At 40.9% G+C, this 23,060-nt stretch overlaps 1 protein-coding gene across 6 annotated transcripts in view; it reads right to left on the bottom strand.

The window, feature by feature from the left end:
* Positions 1-23,060, bottom strand: part of RPGRIP1 (RPGR interacting protein 1) — an 89,120-nt gene that overhangs the window by 39,592 nt on the left and 26,468 nt on the right. For 2 of the 6 annotated variants that reach the window (XM_019430580.2, XM_019430581.2), the window contains exons 4-19: positions 21,542-21,807; positions 20,166-20,265; positions 19,521-19,652; positions 17,026-17,131; positions 14,031-14,054; positions 11,737-11,883; positions 11,187-11,260; positions 9,195-9,340; positions 7,178-7,338; positions 6,579-6,722; positions 5,997-6,114; positions 3,488-3,940; positions 3,175-3,326; positions 2,355-2,697; positions 711-895; positions 200-403 (exon numbers count right to left, since the gene is read on the bottom strand). In XM_019430580.2, the coding sequence (XP_019286125.2) occupies positions 200-403; positions 711-895; positions 2,355-2,697; positions 3,175-3,326; positions 3,488-3,940; positions 5,997-6,114; positions 6,579-6,722; positions 7,178-7,338; positions 9,195-9,340; positions 11,187-11,260; positions 11,737-11,883; positions 14,031-14,054; positions 17,026-17,131; positions 19,521-19,652; positions 20,166-20,265; positions 21,542-21,807 (2,755 nt within the window). The remainder of the gene's footprint in view (positions 1-199; positions 404-710; positions 896-2,354; positions 2,698-3,174; positions 3,327-3,487; positions 3,941-5,996; positions 6,115-6,578; positions 6,723-7,177; positions 7,339-9,194; positions 9,341-11,186; positions 11,261-11,736; positions 11,884-14,030; positions 14,055-17,025; positions 17,132-19,520; positions 19,653-20,165; positions 20,266-21,541; positions 21,808-23,060) is intronic. The other 4 variants (XM_019430583.2, XM_019430585.2, XM_019430582.2 and 1 more) reach the window with 4 other exon arrangements.

Raw genomic sequence — 23,060 nt, 5'->3', positions numbered from 1 at the left:
TAAGCTGCTGAACTAAATTACAATGAAATGAAGTGAACACTTCAGAGTTTTATTAAACTACTTGTGTTTGAGGAAACACATGTTAGCCACAAAAAGCCATGATAATTGCTTATCTTGGGTGTCTGCTTCTACTTGAGAATAGTATCTCTGGGGACACTACAACTCATATTTTAATTCTGCAGGGTTTCTAAGGCCTTACTTGTAGTGTATTTCCAGTTAAGATGTTACGACTAAGATACTCCATTCTGTTCTTTCCTTGGATGCTTGTTCTTTTGCCATGTTTTCTTCTTGAGTAGCTTGCAACCTGGTGTTCCCTTTCCTTTCTTTCTCCCACCTGTGGAGGTTTTCTTTTAGCTTGATACTGGCCAGCTTCAATGGGAATCTCACCAAATGCCATCAGGTCCTAAACAGAAGGATCAGAGACAGCCTTACTAGATGAGAGTTTAACAGCCTTGATACTCAAGAAAGGGATTTGTGAGCTAGCATTAGATTTCATTCCTCGCCTGCCACAGAGCTGAGAGATGCCATCTTTCTTTCCTCCCTGTAATAAAACCCAGGATCCTTCTCCATCAGTAGGCGGCTCACAACATTGTGAGGGATGCAGAATAAGTTTGCTGAACACCTGACATTCATGGAAGGCATTTCTTCTACTACAATTTTAATACCATCTTCTTCAAATATGTTTCACGAGATTGGTGGAGATCTGCTACCTGGGGGAGAAAGGAAGCCTTTTCCTCTTCAGATGAGATCTCTAAACTGTCCTTCGTGGTATTCTCCTCCGGCTGAGTTTCTGGTTTCAGGAAGCTCTCTGGGGGTAGGTAGAAGGATTTCCAGTCCAATTGCATCTCAACAAATCCATTGGGGTTCCCCGCAGGGTCTGTGAGGTTAAAATCACCTGAGACACACACAGACATTAATAAGATCTGATCATATGGAGTAGACAAGTATTTATCAGCACCTTATCCATTCCCCATTTTGAATTTTACCATAATTTGCTTGTCAAGAATTAACATCCATTACCTAAGCATGGTGATAATACACTCAGAAGTAACATAAAATAGCAGTGAATATTAATATTCACTTAGAATGTTTACTTCTAATATTCACTTAGAATATTTGTAGGGGAAGATGGGAGTCTCCAGGTTTCGGGAAGGGATAGTCAAAAGACGTATGGAAAGGTATAGCTTGCTTGTCCTCAGTCACCTAGCCAATAAACATGACTACATTATTACTATTACCAAATGCTTGCCAGGCCTTAAGCGTACCAAAGAAACCATTGTCTACACTCAAGTGGTCCCTATTTCTAAAGTAACAAAAGCCAAGAAAACTTCAGCAAAATTGCTATTTCCAAATGCCAGGCTTCTGATTTGTAACACTGATTAATTTAACAGATGGCTCATATTGCCTCTTCCTTTGGCAAACGATAAATTATAAGCAAAAGTATCAGCTCTTTCTTTCTTTCTTTCAGCTCTTGTAGTACTGGAAGGAGAGAGGACTCACACATTTTCTAGAATATCCAGAAGCTTGTTAAACATAGCTGGTACTAGCTATACCCATCCCTACTTCACAATGGGAGCACAGACATCCCTGCCTCATCCTCCCCCCACTACTGCAACCAGAGAGGTGACCTTTCCTAAGTTCACCTCAGCTCTGTATTGGGGGGAAAGAGATCCAAGAAATTTACCATTTCTATGGCATGGCATGAAAGTCTAACTTGTGTTTAAAAGAAGCAAGGGAATTACGAGAGAGTATTAAGGACACAGTTTATAATCTGATATCCACTCTCATGTGCTGAGAGACAACAGGCCTTAAGTAAACATAAATCCTGAGAAGCACGATCGAGTCAGAAAAGATTTGTTCAGAGACGGACTCATGGACTTCAGGTTGGTGGGTCTACCCACTTAAGAATCTTGCTTTTGTTGCTAAAAAGAAGCAGAAGAAGCAATGTTTCTATAGGATTAGTGGTGCTCTGAGTCTTCTGCTCTGTTGCTCTTGACAATACTCTAAAATCCTCTCAGCAGGTTGTTTTTTTATTTTTTTAATGTTTATTTATTTCTGAGACAGAGAGAGACAGAGAATGAGTGGGGGAGGGGCAGAGAGAGAGGGAGACACAGAATCTGAAGCAGGCTCCAGGCTCTGAGCTGTCAGCACAGAGCCCGACGCGGGGCTCGAACTCACAAACCATGAGATCATGACCTGAGCCGAAGTGTAGTCTCTCAATGGACTGAGCCACCCAGGTGCACCTCAGCAGATTTTTAAAGAGAGACTGTTCCAAGCAAGTAATCAAAGAAAAGTAGGACAGGAAGACAACACTGGGCAGAGAGCATAAAGATGCGATAGACTTGAACTCCCACCTTTAATGGATTTGTTTTGTGCGAGAGGAAGCAAGGGCACTTGGACTTGGCCAAGGTACGAGCCAGGCTCTGCATCTTCATCATCAAAAACGTAGACAGACAGGGCCTCCCGCCTCAGATATTTATCCAGGTCAGAGGTCACAAGCACTGGGAATCGAGCCTGGTCTCTAAAGTGCGGATTGTTACTGGCTGGAATGATGGCAGTGTCGTGGTCAGAGAAGGTGAAGAAGCGGTACATGACGTATGGACTGGGCTGGGTTCCCAGCCACCGACTCCGGAGGCCATAGCATCTGATGATTTCCACCCGCAGCTCATTCTGATGCTTCCAGGTCTCCAATCTGGACTGGAAAGATGTTGGTCTTGGATGAAGGAAAAGGGTGGCCTGAGAGAGTTGTTGTGGGTGAAGCCCAGCACCCTTGATGAGGAAGAGCTATGACCTAAACTGCTGTAGAATCCTGACTGGGTCCCAGAGAAACCTAATGACATTCACCTGCCTGTAAAGTGGCTCTGAAAGATAGTTATTTGAAAGAGGTGCTGGCACTCAAGCCTTATCTTAGAGAAAGGAACAGAGAAGCTATTTTGTTCACAGCAGGGAGAGGCAGCTAGCTCTGAGGGTATGATTTCATTTCAAACCCAAGCTTGACCAAGGGAAGAGTTGTGGCATCACAGCCACAAGAGTTGTGGATTAGTTGTGGCATCACAGTTTTTCTCCTTCATTCACATTCAACAAATACTTATTGAGAGCGGAAGACTGAGCTGTTCTCCTGAACTGCTTGGCTGAGGCTCCTCTGAGATACATGGGCACATCCTTTTTTCTCACCTTATCTTCCTGGGCCTCCAAGGCACCAAGCACATTGGCTGACAGGTAGGCCTGAGCCTTCTTTCGCTTATTGCATGCCTGTAGGCTGGATCCTATGGGGAAGCGCAGCCTCATCCAGTATTCTAGCACCCCGAAGTCTTCTCCACCAGCTCCTGGGTAGCAGAAAGTATGAAACGCATGGAAGACACAGATGGTGTGGTGAGGATTAAGAACAAGGCAGAGGAAGAAAATGGGAAATGACCAAAAGAGCAACTATAGGCTTTGGGAAACTCTGCATTAGTCCTGGGAGCTGTGGGAAGCCAACAGCACTTACCAGTAAGTATGGTACAGCCATGGACCCTCTCCACAGTCTCCAGCACCCTCTCAAAGTAAATCCATCCAGCTGCAAGCGTGTGGTGCTCACTGGCTACAGCCTGGTGTAGATCAAGCCGGACTGAAGCCCCATGAAGGTAGTTCAAAAAAAGGGAATCTGTTTCTACCACATACTGGGAGGTGAAGTCATAGAGGGGCTGTGGCCCCACAGCTAGTGGGGTACAATGGGTTTCAAAATCATAGAAGGAATAAGTACAGAAAGTGGTAGGTTGAGTGTCTCCAGCCTGATCCAGGGCAGCAGACTTCAGAAAGGCTTGGTGGATGTGCAGTTCAAAAAGATTCTCACTCTGATGCAGCAGAGAAATGTCTGCTTCATCATCATCTCCATGGGCTGGCAGTGTTTGCAGACATAATGACAACTGTCGGGTGCCGTAAGCCACATCTTTGAGCTGTTCTAGAGGGAAAAGAAAACTGCCTATCCATTAAAGCATAGAGAGCTCCTCCTCAGGGTAAAATAAGTTGGATGGAAGGAGAATAAACACCATGATGAAATTCCAAGTTGTGATTATTTCAAGACACCATGTGATTCAAAAGGCAAAGAAATAGAATGACAAGTAGGAGCTTTGAATTCTGACGGCTAAATAACCCAAGGCCTGCTTTGGAGATAAGGTACAGAACGAATGACTGGAGAGTAGATGCTAAGCTCAGGAAAACACTGGAGGCACAATTTCATCTGCAGATATCATTGTTTTATCTTACAGAAAGGTCCTCTGAGTTAATTGGTAATTCCAACAGAGAAGTACTTGAAACACAAAATATGAGTATTTCCAAAAATTTGGGATACAGGCCATCAAGAGAATACTGAATTATAGTCATAGCGCCTATTACATTACATTGGGTTCCACCAAGAAAGTATTCCCATTCTCCAGCCAGATCAGTCAAAGGAATTTTCATTCTGTTAAAAGTTTGTTTTCATAATAAGAAGCCAAAAAAAAAAATCCACTTAAAGTCAAAGAGTAATGCAGTAAAAAGGTGCAGAGGAAACTTACTGGAAAGAGGTTGAACTACTGTCAACAGGATGAAAAGATATGTAAGAGAGTCTACCAATTCTGTGCATTACCTCCTATGTCCAACCAATCAGAAAATTTGATACACAATCTGCTTCAAACTGGGGAGTATTTGAATCGTCACAGGGTATCAATGGTGAAAGTCCTATATTAAGAGTTAAAGTAGTAGAATAAAAATATTTTGAACACATCAGAATGTCTTCCTGCCCAAAATAAATGGAATACAAAAATTAGACTAATAGTTTCTTAATTGATAAGATTAACACAACTAAAATAAAATATATTTAAAGTTTTGTATTACATGACCCAGGGTTAATAATTTTAGCATATAAAGAAATTCTACAAATGAATAAAATACTATTAAGAAACAGGTAAAGGACAGAAACAGGCAATTCTCAGAAGAAACAATACGAATAACTGTTAAACATATGAAAAACTCTTTGATCTTATCAGTAATGAAAAAACTGTAAGTTAAAGCAAATGAATCTTTAGAAGTAGATAAGAGTATTTATCCTGAACTGTCCCAGGAGAAAGATCCTGAATCTGAAAGACATGAGGATTTCAACCCAAGGGGAGGATTTCCTTTGTTATATGGCAGTGACTTTTTAACAGACTCACCTGGCCTGGATAAATCATGCCCCAGCATGACCCACCTCCCTTTACTCTAGTTCCATGCTCATTAAGTAACATGCTTACTGATTTCCAGAGAGAGGGCTTCCCTGAACAGTAGTTCCAAATATTCTCATGGCAGCAATGAAATAGACTCTGTCATAAAATAATAAATGAACAATCTGGTTTAAATATCAATCTTTGGTGAATTTGGTTAGTGTGAATCAGGTCTCTCAAAATGGAGTATAATAACAAAGCCAATATTCTTGATATGTGAGGCTGAAGCCAGCTCCTGGTGAGCAGTGACTGTACTAAATATAGGAAGTATCACACTATGAAATTTGCCCAAGTGTCCAGCCAGCTGCCCTGTCATGTCGACATCCTCAAACTGCAACAAAGAATTTACAGACTTTTGGAGAGAAATCACAGAAAAGGATGATGCAAGATGAGTGATAAAGCTCTGGATAGGCCTGGGTTGTGGAAACACTCTTGAGAGAGGAAGTGTGTTATGCCACCGTGAGGGCCAACAGTGATGTGCTCTTAATTCTCAAAACAGATTCAGCAATTGCTGGGCCCAACTGAAACTCTTCAGAGAAATCAGAGGAAGGAACTGACATGATGGAGGAAAAGAAGCTGCTAACCATGTATTAAAACACCAAAGATGATGGGATAAAGAACAGGAGAGGTGGCATGCATTACATTCCAAGACACAAGAGGCAGCCTTCCAGGCAGGTGCACAGAGGGAGCACAGGCATTAGCTATGTGACAGGTCCGAGACAAGAACAAAGGACTAAGACTTGCCGGATATTGGAAGGCCATGGCTTCTCAAAATACCTTCCAGCTGATTGATACGATCGTTCTTGAGGTCTAGCAGTTGATTCAACCTCTCCAGCTTTTCCTCATGATCTTTATTTTCATTATCGGCTTTTGTCATCATTGCCTCCAGTTCCTCCTGAAACAAAGAAACAAAAAATGTCTGAACTTTTCTATCTCAGTGACCCAGCACCAAAGAGCCCAGATAAAAAGGTGGCACTTGCTGGGTAAAGGAGACTCCACTATCTCCTACACGGGGCAGACTGAACCACAAGAAAAAGTCTTGGGTTCATCACAGACCCCTTTAGGACCAGTTGTGCTAACAGTGTCATAGGATAATAGCTTCGCGATGCTGGGAAAATTTCACCCCAGAAGCTTCATACCTGCCATTTTCATTAGCTGGCCCCTTCACCGGTTTCTATTGCCAAGGTGCCATGGCGCTGGTGTGAGCCCTCAAGTACATCAAAGGACAGCACACTCTGTGTTGCACAGAGCAGCATATTCCCTTGCAACAGCTCTGGAAACTTGGGCCCCGCTTCATGCCCAGTGTGGTCCTCACGTGCCCATTTATCTAGCCCCTTCCTGTACCACCTTTTCTTGCACCTGATAACACACGTTGATTTTGCGCTGGAGAATAAGCATGTCTCTGGTCTTTTCTAGTTCCAGTGTGGTCTCTGCGTGTGACACTTGCAACTCACTCAACAGCTGGGACAGTTTCTTTTCTTCTTGGTTTTCTGGTTCACATGGCTATCATGAGAAAAGCATTGGTAAAAGGGAGTATAAATATTATGGGCACAGAAATAATGATTCTCATTAAAGCAGTTGTTGGTAATAGCAAAATACCAGCAGCGGAATCTACTCCCAAAAGTAAAAGAGGACTTATGTGACTTCAAATGGGCTTTCTCCTCTACTTCCGCATGCTCGGTAGCAGCAATAAGTTACACAACCTCTGATGGCTGTTTGCTTTTCAGCAGATCATTTCAAGTCCTCATTGGAAAAAGCATTCTAGATGTTATAAGCTGTAAAGGGTGGAGAAAATGTGCAGAGCTCATGAAGCTATCTGTGCTCTCAGCCTTCTCACGTCCTTCTCAATACTATCCTCAATCAGGACACGATTTTTCAGCTACTTTTCTGATCTCTTCTAGGGATATATGCCAGCCATCCATCTGTCCAGGGAACTTGCTTGATTAAACATTTCTTACCTCTACCTGAGTGGTCTCTTGCAATAGAGCTGGGTGAGTGGCTGGTTCAGACTGCCTGTCAGGAGACTGGGAAATTAGGTCTTGACTTTGGAGGATCTCTACGTCCTGCTTATGCTTCTGAAGCAGATGGGTGACTTTAAGACACAGATTCTTGTTTTGATCTGGGGGAGAAAAAAATCATCCAGAAAGGTGAAACCTGGTGGTTATCGGTAATCATGGTTAAAGTTGGACCAAGCTCTAATTAAATTTTCCCACTAATGTTTAATTCATTTTATAAATTTACCCTTAGAGGAGCAACTCTCTCTTATTTCTACAAAAGGGTTCTGGCTTATTGACCCAGTAAACTGAGCTGACACCCGGGACTCTAAAAACAAAACAAAAAACACCTGCAGAACTGTAGTGACCACCAGCAGCAGCAACAGCAGCAGCAAACAGAGCCACTTGACTGTCTTAAGAGAGAGCAAACTTCTTTTTTTTTTTTTTTCAAGTAAGCTCCACACCCAATGTGGGGCTTGAACTCACAACCATAAGATTAAGAGTTGCATTCTGGGACGCCTGGGTGGCTCAGTCAGTTAAGTGTCTGACTCTTGATTTTGGCTCAGGTCATGATCTCACACCTCCTGAGTTGGAGCCCTGCATTAGGCTCCATGCTGATGGTGCAGTGCCTGCTTGGGATTCTCTCTCTCTCCCTCTCTCTCTCTCTGCTCCTCTAAAAATAAATAAAGAAACTTAAAAGGAAGAAAAAAAAGAGTCACATGCTCTAACCACTGAGCCTGCCAGGCACCCCTCCAGTGCAAACTTTTGATAGCACCAGCCAAACCAGTATCTCTCCAACTCCTCCTCAACTCCATTCTGACTTCTCTGCTATGGGCTCCCTGTGGCACCCACCTCCACTTCTACCCCCACCCTGATGTGGAGGGAGGGAGAATGGGCATTTGGGTATTTCTATGTGTGTTTGTTTGGGTGGGTGGATGTGGGTGTTTTAGGGAAGGGAAGTGATCTGTGTTTAGCGTGATCATTTCATTATCATGCATTAGAGGGGGAAGATTATTAGATTACCCCAAAGCCTTTACAAGATTTTATTTGTACTTTGTACAAACTACAAGGTCCTTAGCATGACCTGAGCTTTATCTTTTTATGATTCCTGTCTCTATCTTTCTTGATGTCGTATTTTTTTTCCTTCACTCTCTTATGTGAATGTACTAGAATCTGATGAAATATAAATTTGATACTAAATGTCAAGGTCCAGCCTAGCAAAAAGAAGTGAGACAAAGGTCTCTTTGACAGTATTTAAAAATCTTCCCAGTAACTATCTACCATGACCTCAGAGTTAAAAGACAGGGGGAAATGGCAGTGGTAACCAAGAGCAGTAATTTGCTTCTCAATTTGAGCTATTAGGTACTAAACAAAATAAAAACAAGGCTCCCAATCACCTCTAAAATGACTGATAAGAATAAAAGGCAGAGAAATTCATTTTCAATACTTTCAATAAAGTGAATGTTTAAAAACGTGATAAATTTAAGAGTTTTCAGGGCACCTGGGTGGCTCAGTCGGCTGAGCATCTGACTTCAGCTCAGGTCATGATCTTGCGGTTTGTGGGTTCGAGCCCCGTGTCGAGCTCTGTGATGACAGCTCGGAGCCTGGAGCCTGCTTTGGATTCTGCATCTCCCTCTCTTTCTGTTCTTCCTCCACTTGCACTCTGTCTCTCTCTCTCTCTCTCTCTCTCTCTCTCTCTCTCTCTCTCTCAAAAATAAAGATTTAAAAAAAAATTTAAGAGTTTTCATCCTCCCAAATGAAAACGCATTACAACTGAAAATATATGCATGTGAGGCAGATGTCATGCTTTCTTGATTGTGAATCTGATCTGAGTGCCAGCGTTCGTATTCTAGTTATTCCTGACCCACACAAAAATACAGATCGAGTGAGGGGATACTAGAAATGCTGGTCCAAGCTCCCTTCTCCCACACCAGACATAGAGGATGCCTCATTTGAGAAAGGTCTTCACAGCCTGACCTACCTTTCTCTCTGGACAGCTGAAGTAAGACTCTTCTCTTCTCCTCCAGCTCAGCATCCAGCTGATCCTGCAACTGAGAGACTTTCTGCTGTAGCTGTTCTCCCACAAGCTCGTTGCTCCAGTGAGGCTGATTACTGCTGTCCAGCATGCTGAAAATGGGAAGCAAGAAGCGAGGGGAGAGTTGTCAGATAAATACTCAAAGGTGTGTGATGTGACGTCTTTAATACACAGTTTCAGCATCTCCTGGGCCTAGCACATCATTCATTCCCCTACATGTTTTTTCTGTCCCTGGTTTCTCTGTAACTGTCATTTACCAACTGCCTTGGAACTTTTGGGCCCTACTGAGGAGTTCCTTAGTATCACTTCTGTTTAGGTCTTGGATACCCCACTGAGCAAAGAACCCAAGTCACATCTATTTCCCAAGGAACTTCTCCAGCATGATGGCTTTCTTTAGGTGCAAAACTGTGTACTAAGACATTCTCAGGCCTGCTCAATTAAAAATGAGGAACAGGAGCGCATGGCTGGCTCAGCTGGAAGAGCATGGGACTCTTGGTTGCAGGGTTGTGAGTCTGAACCCCACATTGAGTGCAGAGATTACTTAAATAAATAAACTTTTTTAAAAAATGAGGACCAGAGTCTCCTCTTTTCCTTACTCCACTCCTCTATCTTCACCAATGGCTGGTCTAGAAAATACTGGTCTTTGAACTAGATTATAAATTACTATACTGAAGGGCAGGAATTAAACTTCCCAATGACTGTACCCTGCACACCCCTGTATCTAGCTGCCAAGGCAGACCCATTCTGAGTGTAAAACACACATGGTCAGTCTTTGATTGAAGAGATATTGATAATCAAGCTATTACTTCTTCATTTTTTTAAGTTTATCTATTTTGAAAGAGAGTTGTGTGCATGTGTGGAGGAGCGGCAGAGACAGAGAAGGAAAGAGAATCTTAAGCAGACTCTGCACTGTCAGCATGGAGTCCGATGTGGGGTTTCAACGCACAAACTGCGAGATCATGACCTGAGCTGAAACCAAGAGTCAGTCAGATGCATAACTGAGGCTCCCCCAAGCTATTATTTTTGCATATGTGTTTTTTCTATTTATCATTGCAATAAGTGTGGTCTAAAAACAACTTACTTAGGCTAGTATTAAGAGTTCTTGGCCCTTCCTATCCATACATTACATGATGATCCAAGAAGATAATGTTCTGAGTGATGAAGGGAAGAGGTCAGTAGTAATGTTTGCCATTTGTTTCACTACTTTGGTTCACTGAGTTGAAGAGCATCAGATGTTCCCAGGATGCTCCCATATTACCTCCCCAATCTACCTTCGGCTGCCTTACACTGAGTCAGAAGGCACATTTAACTTTTTTTTTTAACTTCCAGGTATTTTAAATTTCAAAATTAATAAATGAATATATGCTTGTTGTGGAAAATCAAGATGATACCGAAGTATATAGATTAAAAGTGAAGGTTCCTCTTTGCCCTACTCTAATCCTTTCATCTCATTAGAGGATTGCAGATTCACACACACATACACACACACACTCACACACAATAAATTAAGTCAGAGTTAACATAGTCTTTTGCAACTTGACTTCTAACAATATGTTTTAGGCATATAGGTCTACTTCATTTTTAACAGCTTCATAGTATTTTATTGTGGGGATGCAACATGATTTATTTAACCAATCCCTATCAAAGGAAATTTGGATGTTTCCACTTTTTTTTTCTATTACCAACAATGCAGTAATTAAAATTCTTATTATACATTATCTTTGCAAATACATGTATATGCATGTTTAACAGTTTGATAGATAGCATCAAATTCCCTTCCAAAAAGACTGTGCTGATTTATATTCTCACTAAGAGTATTGAGTGTAAGCTTCCTCATATCCTTATCAACACTGGGTAGTGTTTTTAGAATGTGAGGACCCTTTTCTATAACTGTCTTTTATAGCAAACAGTGCTCTGGGATCCAAACTTGGTACTTACTTTTCTAAGAGTTTGTCATAATTGTCATTCAGCAATTTTCGTTCTTTTTCCAAATCTTCAACTCTCTCCTGAAACTAAGAATGACAGAAAAGTGCCTGAGATAAAATCCAAACATCGATTTCCTTGCACAGGTCTTTCCTCTTCTGTGGCAGAGTGGGGCTTGGATAGGAGGCTTTCTATGTTCATCTCACATGTCTATGAGGAGCCATTCAACTACAAAGACTCAAACCAATTTTTAAAGTGTGATAAAAACTTTTATTGGAAATAATGAGGATTCTCTGAAGCAGATTTTCACAGTGTCTGGATTTCTACTGTTAAGGAAATAACGGAACATTATAATACAGCAAAAACTTCAGAGGACACAAGTACAAATCCAAGTTTCCCCCCTAATGGTGTAATCTTGAGCAAATTATTTAATCACTTGGAGCCTCATCTTACTCATTTGAAAAAAATAAACAGCCATATTATTGCTAAGAAGCACTTTTAACATCTCTGAAATTGAAATGTAACTTACAATTTATGCTATCTTTCAATTACTATTGTTATTTACCTCCTTCAGTGTTATCTGCAGGATGGACACATCTTCCAGTTGGCTCTTCAGACTCACAGCCTTCTTGCTCTCCTCCTTCAGTTCTGCCCTGAGCTCATTCACTTGCTTGAGAAGGGCATCATGGGCTGCACTCAGGATTCCCTGATTCTGGGGCAACAGGAAAGTTGCTCTGGGAATGGTCATATCACTCAGCAGAAATGGTCTCAAGATACCAGCAACCCTAGCATTCCCCAGTGGATGTCAAGAAGAATGATTTTGGTTAATAGCAGGGTCCCTTTGCACTGTAAATTGACCTTTTTTTTCACCCTAGTATTTCTCACGAAGTATCATTTCCCTGTTAGTGAAGATTTTCCACTCCAGGAACCTATAATTCTTAATTGGAGCATTAATTTTCCCAAGGGTCAAATTATACCCTGGTTCTAAGTGAAGTGCCACCTTTCACAGCTGCGTTTACTTTCTAAGCTATTTGAATGCTTTTTTTTTTTTAATGTTTATTTATTTATTTTGAAAGAGAGAGTGTGTGAGCGGGGGAGGGGCACAGAGATGGGGAGAGAGAGAATCCCAAGTAGGCTCTGTGCTGTCAGCACAGAGTCCGATGTGGGGCTCAATCTCACCAACTGTGAAATCATGACCTGAGTCAAAATCAAGAGCCAGATGCCCAACCAACTAAACAACCCACATGCCCCCAAAATAAATGTTTTAAAGACTGAATTTATACAATGTATATTCTCCAATAATAATAATACATTTAAGCTAGATCTCAACAACAGAAGGAAAACTGGAAAATTCACCAAAATGTAGAAATTAAATAAAGTACTGACATTAGAAAATGCATTGAGATAAGCGGGGGGAAAGTACAACATACCCAACTTATGAGATTCCATGAAGCAGTGCTCAGAGGGAAATTTACAACTGTAAATAGCACAAATCAATAACCTAACTTTACACCTTAAGGGATAAGAAAATGAAGAGAATGTGTTCTTTCCCTCTGGGTACATGATTCCATTTTAGCTTAGGAGAGATGTTTCTTTAAAAGTTCCTATCAGGCTTTGAATATCAATTTCCAATTTATTTGAATGCTTCTTATGTTGATATACTCTTCCCTTTGCACCCAGCAAGCAATGTTAACTCTAGAAGTTAAGTGTGCATTTTTCTGGTGGACATCTCTGGTAACGAACAGCTGTGGGTGTTCGTGCTGGGAACTCTGCCTTAGTAACTCTCTCTCTCTCTCTCTCTTTTTTTTTTTTAATACTAGAGAACCTGTATCTTTTTAAGTTTATTTTCATTTATTTTGAGGGAGAGATAGCAAGCGGGAAAGGAGCAGAGGAAGAGGGAGACAGAGTCTCAAGGAGGCTTTGGGATTTTGGATTTGGACCTGAGCCTAAATCAAGAGTTGGACACTTTTGGGGTGCCTAGGTGGCTTAGTCGGTTGAGCGCCCAACTTCAGCTCAGGTCATGATCTCACGGTCTGTGAGTTCGAGCCCTGCGTCGGGCTCTGTGCTGACAGCTCAGAGCCTGGAGCCTGCTTCAGATTCTGTGTCTCCCTCTCTCTGCCCCTCCCCTACTCATGTTCTGTCTCTCTCTCTCTCTGTGTGTGTCAAAAATTAATAAACGTTAAACAAATTAAAAAAAAAAAGAGTTGGACGCTTAACTGACTGAGCCACCAGGCACCCCTTAGTTACGCTTAATCATGGACATTCACCCAGCTTGATCTGTACTCCACTCACAGGAATGAATGGGGTTGAACATTTAAGAACTCAGAGAAGATATGCAACAAGTTTGCTATATTTCATCACCTTATACATGCTAGAGGAATACTCTTAGGAATTTCTGAACAGATGCTATATAATTCTCTCTAGCAATAGGCTGAAAAATACTATTCTAAATATTTCAGATCTTGTATTTCAGTTTTATGAAAATGGCACAATAAATATCTTCTGACAACAGTAATAGTACATTTGTCTTAATATAAATTATATGTCATAGGGGTGCCTGGGTGGCTAAGTCAATTAAGCGTCTGACTCTTGATTTTGGCTCAGGTCATGATCTCACAGTTTGTGAGTTCAAGTCCCACATAGGGCTCTGTGCTGACAGTTCAGAGTCTGGGTGAGATTCTCTCTCTGCCCCCCTACCCAAATAAATAAACATTAAAAAAAAAGAAATTATATGTCATAATAACTTTAATTTACTTGGCTAAATTCTGGTGTCATATTACTTGAAGATTAATACAAATTTCTTTGGGTTTTATTACTTTTACTACTAAGAAACAGAGATTCAAAGAATCTATTTAGTACCTTCTGGAGCAGAGCTTCATATGCCTGAAAGAAAGAAATACATATTATTCTACTGACATATCAGCTTGATGTTTGTTTTCATATTTATCTCTGTACTACAAACGTTTAAGTGGTTAGTTTAAGAGATATGAGAATTTTTTTAATGTTTTATTTTTTTTGAGAGAGAGGAGACAGAGAGTGAGTGGGGGAGAGACAGAGAGATAGAGGGAGACGCAGAATCTGAAGCAGGCTCCAGGCTCTGGATGTCAGCACAGAGCCTGATGCAGGGCCTGAATCCACAAATCATGAGATCATGACCTGAGCCGAAGTCGGATGCTCAACTGACTGAGCCACCCAGGTGCCCCTAAGAGATATTTAAAAATTCTCACAAATCAAGTCAGTTTGTGTACTTTTTAAAAAACTAATTGCTGCTACTTTTCCCCTGCCTTAGCTTGCCAGGAAGTCTGTGAATATAACAGATGATACAATTTCTTTAAGGAAGGGTCATATATTCACAATTGTATTGCATTTGGTAGATTATCCAAGAAAAACATTTATTTTCAAAGTAGGTGCTCTTACTCAGCATATTTCAGAAAGCTCTCTTCCCAGTTTCAGAAACAGAAAAAACAATAACCAAACTAACTACAACAGCTATTGTTGGTTGAGCAGTTACTATGTGTTTCATGATCTATTATCTTATGATCATTACAATTGTTTCACATATATCTCATTTAATTCTCACAGCGTATCTGAGAGGTAGACATTATTACCTGAACCTTAAAAATGAGAAACCCAAAGCTCCGAAGCTAAGTCACTTGCTCAGAGTCATATAGCTATCAAGAGGCAGAAGCAGAACTTTACATCATCTTGTCTAACTCCAGAGTCTGAGCTACTGACCACCATATTTTGCTAAGGGATTAAGAGAATGCATTTTTTTTTTTACTACATGTATAAGAAAGGATGACTAGAAAGGTAAACTGCTAGAGAAAAACAAATTGTAAAACCTACATTTTAAAAAAGTGTGGGAGATTACTCACCATTTTAGGCCATCTCCACCCCTCCCACTAACATGGGTAAGTATTTAGAATGGCTTTCTTCCTTTTTTCCTTCAATGTGATGGAGGAATAGATGGAGTTATAGAAAAAAAATGTAATCCTACAAATACTGCTATTTACCCATACAATTTTAAATTATCATCCATCTCATATTTCCATATTCTGTAGGTGCTACCAAAATTAACCAAATCAAAAGACTACAAGCAGATGTATAGGTCTCTCCAAAATACAGGTTGGGGGGTTGACCTTGTAAAGATCCCTTTGTCCCCATCAGAACAGAAGTAACCAGGGCAGTGCTAACTGAACCCAACCTAGATGAATGACACCACCACCATCTTCTTGCCCACACTAGATACCCAGGGGTCATCTTTATTTCCCCTTTTCCCCCAACCACTCCCTTTTGGTGATGATGTCATTCTTCTATTTCCTGCAAGTTGCCAATTCTCCGTGGGCCTCTCTCCGTGGGCCTCTCTCACTGTCTTGGTGGGAACCCTCATCCTATCTCCTTTGTACCACTGAACTCATTTCATACCTGATCACTTTACTTATACCAGCCAACCTGTATCATTCACTCCACTGCTAGATGATCCTTCCTTGTAGTTTTGTAATTTTTGATAAGTTGAAAATTTCAGAAAAATACTAGAACATATCAGTCACCTATAATTCTACTACCCAGAATTAAGAATTATTGCTTTATAATAGTTTTTAAGGTATTATTTCTTTATTAAAATGTATTTCAAAAAAAGTTCAAACATTAAAAACAAAAGCAAGGTGATCTCTTTGGGGAAAATTGATCACGTTATCAACTTATTTAAAGCCTTTCTGCAGCTCTCCACTGTCAATGGGATTAAGTCTAAAATCCTGATAAGGCCTCCATGATTTGGACCCTGATGTTTCTCACTTCCATGCCTTGGCCTACACCTCTCCTCCCCTAGAAAACCCTCCCCTCTCTTGCATACTCACTAGCACCTGCTAATCTTTCAGTATCCCAATATTTGGCTCAATAATATACTCTGTTATGAATCTTTTTTGGATCCCATACCCCATTCTCTGGTAGATCTGACTACTTTCTGTTGTGTCCCCAATACCCTGTATGCAGATAGCTGTACTTGTTTACATCTTGTTCTCTCTCTCTCTGGTAAGTTCCTTGAAGGCATGAGCTGTCTTACATTGTAATCTTTGTGTCAAATGCTTTGCACAGTTCCTGACACTCAATAAATATTTATCCAATAAAAGAATGGTGCTAATCTATCACTTAGACCCTTGATGCCCTATTTCCACCATTCAGATATGAGTTTCTATTGTGTGGTAATGAGAAAAGACCATGAGCCTTGGTGTCAGATAAACCTAGACTCAAAGTCTGCTCTGCCCCTTATTATTTTTATGACTTGAGCAATTTACTTAACTTTTTTGAGGCTCAGTTCCCCCATCCATTAAATGTTCTTACATTGAGGGTTGTTCTCAGGCTTAAACTCTGGGACTGAGTCTAGCACATACAGAGTGCTTAGTAAAGACTAGTCTCCTTCCCTTCCCCTGTGACTGCTCTTGGCTTCCCAACTTAATTACATTATCATTGTAGCCACTGGCTGGGAACTTAACCCTGAGCACAAGTTAACCCCACTTAATTCTACCTTAGAAGGCAGGGCTTGAGCTTTCTTCCTAATAGAGAGATAATGGGAATACTGGAAAGAGAATAGACTCTGAATTGCAAGGTGTGGATTTGAATATCCCCTATAAGTTTTGAGACGAGTAATTTAATTTCTCTCAGTTGTGGTCTTCCATGTGTATAATGGAGAAAATAATCTAACTGGCTCTTTTCCCCCCAACCTGGTGACAGACAGTTTCAGTTGGACCTGGATGCCCAATTGGACCCAGGGCTTCTCAAACAGCCAAGGATCCCAGGGTTCTATGATTTAAGGTACCCACAGACCATCCCACGCTAACTTGCCCTGGAAGCTCACCTCTTGAACTTCTGTTAATTGTGCTCTTGTTGCTACCAACGAGGTATTCCTTTCATGTAGAAGCTTCTTAAGACGAATCAGCTCTATATTCTCCTTAATGGAAGCTCTGGACAAAGAAGACAGTGCTGAAACATTCTCTCTGTGAATGGACAGAGTTAAACACCTTTCCCCCAACACTGCACCAAGAACATCTTCCTCATCCTCTTGCATTTTTATCTTGCCCACAACATAGCAGAAGTAGGAAGCAAATGTATACCCCAATAAATAACCTCTTTTCTCCCATTTCCCTTTCACACCAGCTGAGATTTGAGAGAGAGACTACCAACCTTAAAACTCTGTGTTCTGAGAAAACATAATAGCTATTTTGAAAATTATGGTGCTTACAGCTTCCCATAAACTTTGCAAAGTCCAACTGAATCTGAGTCTTGTTTCCTTTGAGAAACTGGAAAGGTATGGGTATGGAGAACACAAGGGAAGATTATTATTTCTGAACCTAGGAGATCATATTTTCATTATTATTTGAAAGGCATTCAGGAGGATTTGGGTTCATTAGACTCTATCTCAGGGATTCCCAGTCCCAACTGCTTATTAGAATCATCTGGAGAAATCTTTATAATTGTACTGCATGAACTCCACTCCCACATAATTGAAAGGGAATCTCTGGAATAGGGCCCAGACTTCTGTAGGGTTTTATCTATTTTTTAATTTTCAGAATCTGTTTACATGAAATAAATTATAAGATACACATGTTTTTTCTTTTATATAACTTATTTACCTGTTTATTTTTATGTGGTATGTTCCATATTGTATTATCTCATATATTATTTTCTGTTTTCTTAATCAATATTGTCTTTTTTTGATTAGAACATTTCTTTTTTTTCTCCAAATTTTTATTCAAATTCCAGTTAGTTAACATGCAGTGTAATATTGGTTTCTGGTGTAGAATTCAGTGATTCATCACTTACATACAACATCCAGTGCTCATCACAACAAGTACCATCCTTAATACCCATCGCCTATTTAACCCATCCCCTCACCCACCTCCTCTTCAGGCTTCTTTGGTTTTACTTATTTGTTTTTTAGATTTTTATTTTTGAGAGAGTGAGTGGGGGAGAGAGAGAGGGAAACAAAGGATCCCAAGTGTGCTCTGCACTGACAGCACAGAGCCTGATGTAGGGCTCGACCTTACAAGCCGTGAGATCATGACCTGAGCTAAAGTGGGATGCTTAACCAACTCAGACCCCCCCAGACACCACCCTCTGACTTCTGTGGTTTTAAAACATCTCCAGTTGAAAACTATGTTTGAACATGGATGTTTATAGCAATTTCATTCATAATTGCCAAAATTTGGAAGCAACCAAGATGTCCTTCAGTAGGTGAATGGATAAAAACACTGTGGTACATCCAGACAATGGAACATTATTCAGTGCTAAAAGAAATGAGCTATCAAGCCATGAAAAGACATGCAGGAGACCTAAATGCATACTGCTAATTGAAAGAAGCCAATATGAAAAGACTACATAGTGTATGATTCCAACTCTATGACATTCTGTCCAAAGGCAAAGTCAGAAAAACAGTAGAAAGATCAACGGTGCGGGGGGTGAGGGGGAAGGGAGGGATGAACAGGCAGGGAGCACAGAGGATGTTTAGGGCAGTGAATCTATTCTGTATAATACTGTACTGGTAGATACATGTCATTATACATTTGTCCAAACCCATAGAATGTGCAACACCCAGAGTGAACCCTAAGGTAAACTATGGACTCTGGGTGATAATGATATATCAGTGCGGGTTCATCCATGGTCACAAAAATACCACTCTGGTATGGGAGACTGATAGTAAGGGAGGCTGTGGGGGCGGGAAATGAGGGATATATGGGAAATCTCTGTACTTTCTGCTCAATTTTGCTATGAATCTAAAACTCATAAATCTAAAAAAATAAAGTCTACTTTTAAAAAAAAAAGTCTCCAGGGGCACCTGGGTTGTTCAGTCAGTTAGGCAACAGACTCTTGATTGCAGCTCAAGTCATGATCTCACAGTTCGTGAATTCGAGCCCCATATCAGGCTCTAGACTGACAGTGCCAAGCCTGCTTGGGATTCTCTCTCTCTCCTTCTCTCTCTGCCCCTCCCCCAATCATTCTCTCTCCCTGCCTCCCTCTCTCACTCTCTCTCCCCCTCTCACTCTCAAAAATAAATAAATCAAATCAAATAAAGTTCTCCAAAGACTGATGCACATTGAGAGCTGAGAACTCCTATCTGTGACGAGGATGAAACAGTTTTCCTTCTGTGAAGTAAAGCAGCAAATCTTCTAATTTACATAAACATTCTCTTTAGGTTAATCCATTTCTTAACCCACATAGGAATCCAGGTCTATTTCTCAGACTGAATTTAACCCCAGGCATTCTCCTTTCCTCTGAGACAGAGGAAAGATACCAGTAAGAATCTCTTACTTTTCCAGTTCATATGGCTTGAGGCATGGAATGCTGCACTCTTACCGAAGCTCTGTGGCCTTCTGAGCACACCCCAAAGACCTTCTCTGTTCACAATCTTCATCTTTGGACCACATTTTCTCAGGAGACTTGGGTGGTTCTTCCAACAGCATCGTATTGCTGGTCACAATATGAGCACTGTTAAGGCATGCACAGACCAATGAGTTTAGTCATAATTATGACTTTGCTGAAAGAAATTATACTGCTAGAATTAGGAACATTAAACACAAAAAGAAGACATAGAAATTGCTGTTCTAGGCATTTAGAACTGAGTTCTCACATGTATGAAAAGAAATTAGAGGAGTTAGTAATTTTGGTATATGTGATGGTTAATCTTACAAAATATAGCTTTCAAGTGTCAAACAGAAGTATAAATTAATTATGACCTAAGGGAGAAAAATATAAAGGGAAAGAGACAGAATACCTTCACTTAAGGAAAAGGCCTTTATTTGCCTTTTTTTCAAAGACAGACAGATGCTGATTTCCCATCTTTTAAGCAATGAAGTTGGAATTTGACCTAGAGTTGACTTTCAGCTTCTCTGATTATGCTGGAAAGATTTGAAAATGCCAACATTCACTTGTTCCCTAAATAATATATTTCCAATTAAAGCTGAAGGAGTAACAGTGCAGGATAAAGGAGTAAGAACTTACAGTTCACTGGATTCACTGTATATTTCACTTCTGATCTTTTCATTTGTCACGTGTTCCTTGAATGTAGGAGGGGCTGTGTAGCTCAGCCTGTCACTGGGCTCTGGAAGTTCAGACAGAAGATGCAGACTCTGCAATAGATTTCTCCAGAACACTAAGGGCTAAAAGTAGGGAGCTTTGAGACCTGGGGGGAAATCCTTATAATAACCGCTGATCTCAGGGGAGGGGGTCTCAGTCTTTACTCTTTTTTCTTTTTCCTCAATTCTTTTTTTTTTTTAATTTATTCATTTTTGAGAGAGAAAGAGAGAGAGAGCTGGGAGGGAGGGAGACAGACAGACACACACACAGAGAGAGAGAGAGAGAGAGAAAGAGAGAGAGAATACTAAGCAGGTTCCACGCTTGTCAGCACAGAGTCCAACTTGGGGGTTGAACTCACCAAACCATGAGATTGTGACCTGAGCCAAAATCAAAGAATTGTTTAACTGCCTGAGCTACCACAGGCATCCCTCTCAGTCTTTACTCTTGCATAGATATGCAAATACAGACTTAATAAATGAGTGGGACTACAGACTGTCAAGTAAGAGAGTATAAATGGGAAGAAGAAAGCTGCAAAGAAGAAAGGGACTATGTGTCTAAAACTCTAATGCATCTTTACCTCTGATGCTGGGTATATAACTCATACTCAATAATGCTGAAGTCAAACTGAACTTAAACTTAGACTTAACTAAAGACAACAAATTCCTATGGACCTAAATCAGGGATGAGGAGGCTAGGTGAAGGAAATTTACACAAAAAAATTTTATTTAATTCAATGTTGGGTTTCCTAGCAGCCATAGACTCTTAGCCATTTGGAATACAGGAAGAAAAGAAATCGCAACTTCTCACTTACAGCCTGATTTCTAAGCTTGGACTTCAGAATTTCCAGGTGCCCCTGCAAAGTTTTGATTATGTATATGTGTATTTTTCTTGGGAGGAGGCCTCGGTTTGATCATGGGCTCAAAGGCGTCCACTTTCCAAAAAAAACTAATAATCCCAGTTTTAGACGCACAGCATTAGTCCAGGGTCCCATAGTTCCCGTAGAGGGACCTGTCCTAAAATCACTCATCATCAAGGATAATTCTAATCTACTTTCTAGGCCCCCTGCATAACTTGGTCAGCAGAATTCCTGTTTCCCTTGTCTGCTTCTCTCCTCTCTGGTACTTCATGGTGAACTGAGAATTATGAACCTGACATCTCACCAGGAGAAAAAAGATTTTAGGAAGGTAGAAACTACTGGGAAAAAGAGCAGGTGGAATAAAGCAGTAAGGAGGAAAATGTGGCTGCCAAATCAATCCTTCCCAGTATTTCAGCCCTGTTGGAAACTTGGTCCTGAACCTTACCCCTCTTGGGTTTCTCGGGAACCGGCGCACCGGCCGTGCGGAGCTGTCTGTGTCCCACGTGGACCCGAGGCTGGCTGCGGCGGGGAGCTGGGGGGCCGACGCGCTGGAACTGCAGCTGCAGCCCATGCAGCAGGGGGTGCTGGTGCTTAGTGGGGGGCTGTCGCCACCCCGCCTTCCGCCGCCGCGGTGCAGGCTGTTGGGCTTCCACCACCTCTGCCCTCAGGTCCCGGCCAGAAGCCATCAGCCGACGCAACGCTGTCCTCATCCTAAGGGCAAAAGTAGAGCCGGTGGAAGGGGCCTTTCCAGTTCTGTGAGTTATTATTTCTACAGTTCATTTGGTGGCAAATCATCATGAACTGATCTCTGATATAAATTTATCTACTGTGGTCCATTACCGATACTTTAAAAAATTAATTTTCTATCCCCAATACACTGTAAGTTTTTGAGGACAGGGAGGTTGTGGTATCCATCTTTGTCCATTCTATTGCAATAAAAAAGTGGGGGGGGGGGGCGGGGTTCGTCAATGTATTTATTTATATATTTATTTTTAAATAATATACATTGGCTTCTGTCCTAATAAATTGTGATTATGTTACAACATAAACAAAAATACTAATTTTTAAAGAATTGGTAATTAAATATAAGCATAAATTTTAATATTTACTTCTCCCATCCCACTTGTCTGCACACCCCCATATATGTACCCAACTTTAAGGATTACTCTCCTACAGCCTCTAGTATACACCCCTATAGCACCTAGTATATATTGAGACTTACCTATGGTGGACAGTCAATCACTGTTTGTCATCTTTTTTTTTAAATTAATCTCTACACCCAATGTGGGGCTCGAACTCACAATCCTGAGATCAAGAGTCTCATGCTCCACAGACTGAGTCAGTCAGGTGCCCCCCACTATCTGTCATCTTGACCTAAAATCATGCTTTCAACCCTTATCATCCAATTCTGTGGTCCCCCTGCCTGCCAGTTCTGACATACTATGTGGCTTTGGGCACGTCATTAACCTTTTGTGATCAGTTTCCTCATCTATGAATAAAGATAAAAATAGTACCTGCCTCATTAGATTGTTAGGAGAAGTGAATTAAATAAATATACGTAAAGTGTTTAGAACAGTGCTGTGCAGGGGTGCCTGGGTGGCTCAGTCAGTTAAGTGTCTGACTCTTGGTTTCAATTCAGGTCATGATCTCACCCTTTGTGAGTTTGAGCCCAGCCTGTTTCAGATTCTGTCTCCCTCTCTTTCTGCCCCTACCCCACTCACACTGTCTCTATCTCAAAAATAAATAAAACATTAAAAAAATTTTTTTAAAGAAAATGAACAGTGCTGTGCATTGTGAGCACTGTAGAAGTTAGCTATTATTATTATTATTACATATCATGTCCAGATAAAGAAATCAAGTCATGAAACAGCCGGGTAAACTGCCCAAAGCCAAGGGTGATGGAATCTAATTTTTAGCCACTTAATATCTATAATCTCAAGTACTTTTTGGTTATCAACCAAGAA

This window comes from Panthera pardus, unplaced genomic scaffold, assembly GCF_024362965.1.
Source record: "Panthera pardus isolate Hobbes unplaced genomic scaffold, ASM2436296v1 HiC_scaffold_24, whole genome shotgun sequence".
NCBI classification, from domain to species: Eukaryota; Metazoa; Chordata; class Mammalia; order Carnivora; family Felidae; genus Panthera; species Panthera pardus.
Note: the sequence above shows the minus strand (reverse complement) of the source record. Positions and strands in the feature narration are given on the sequence as shown.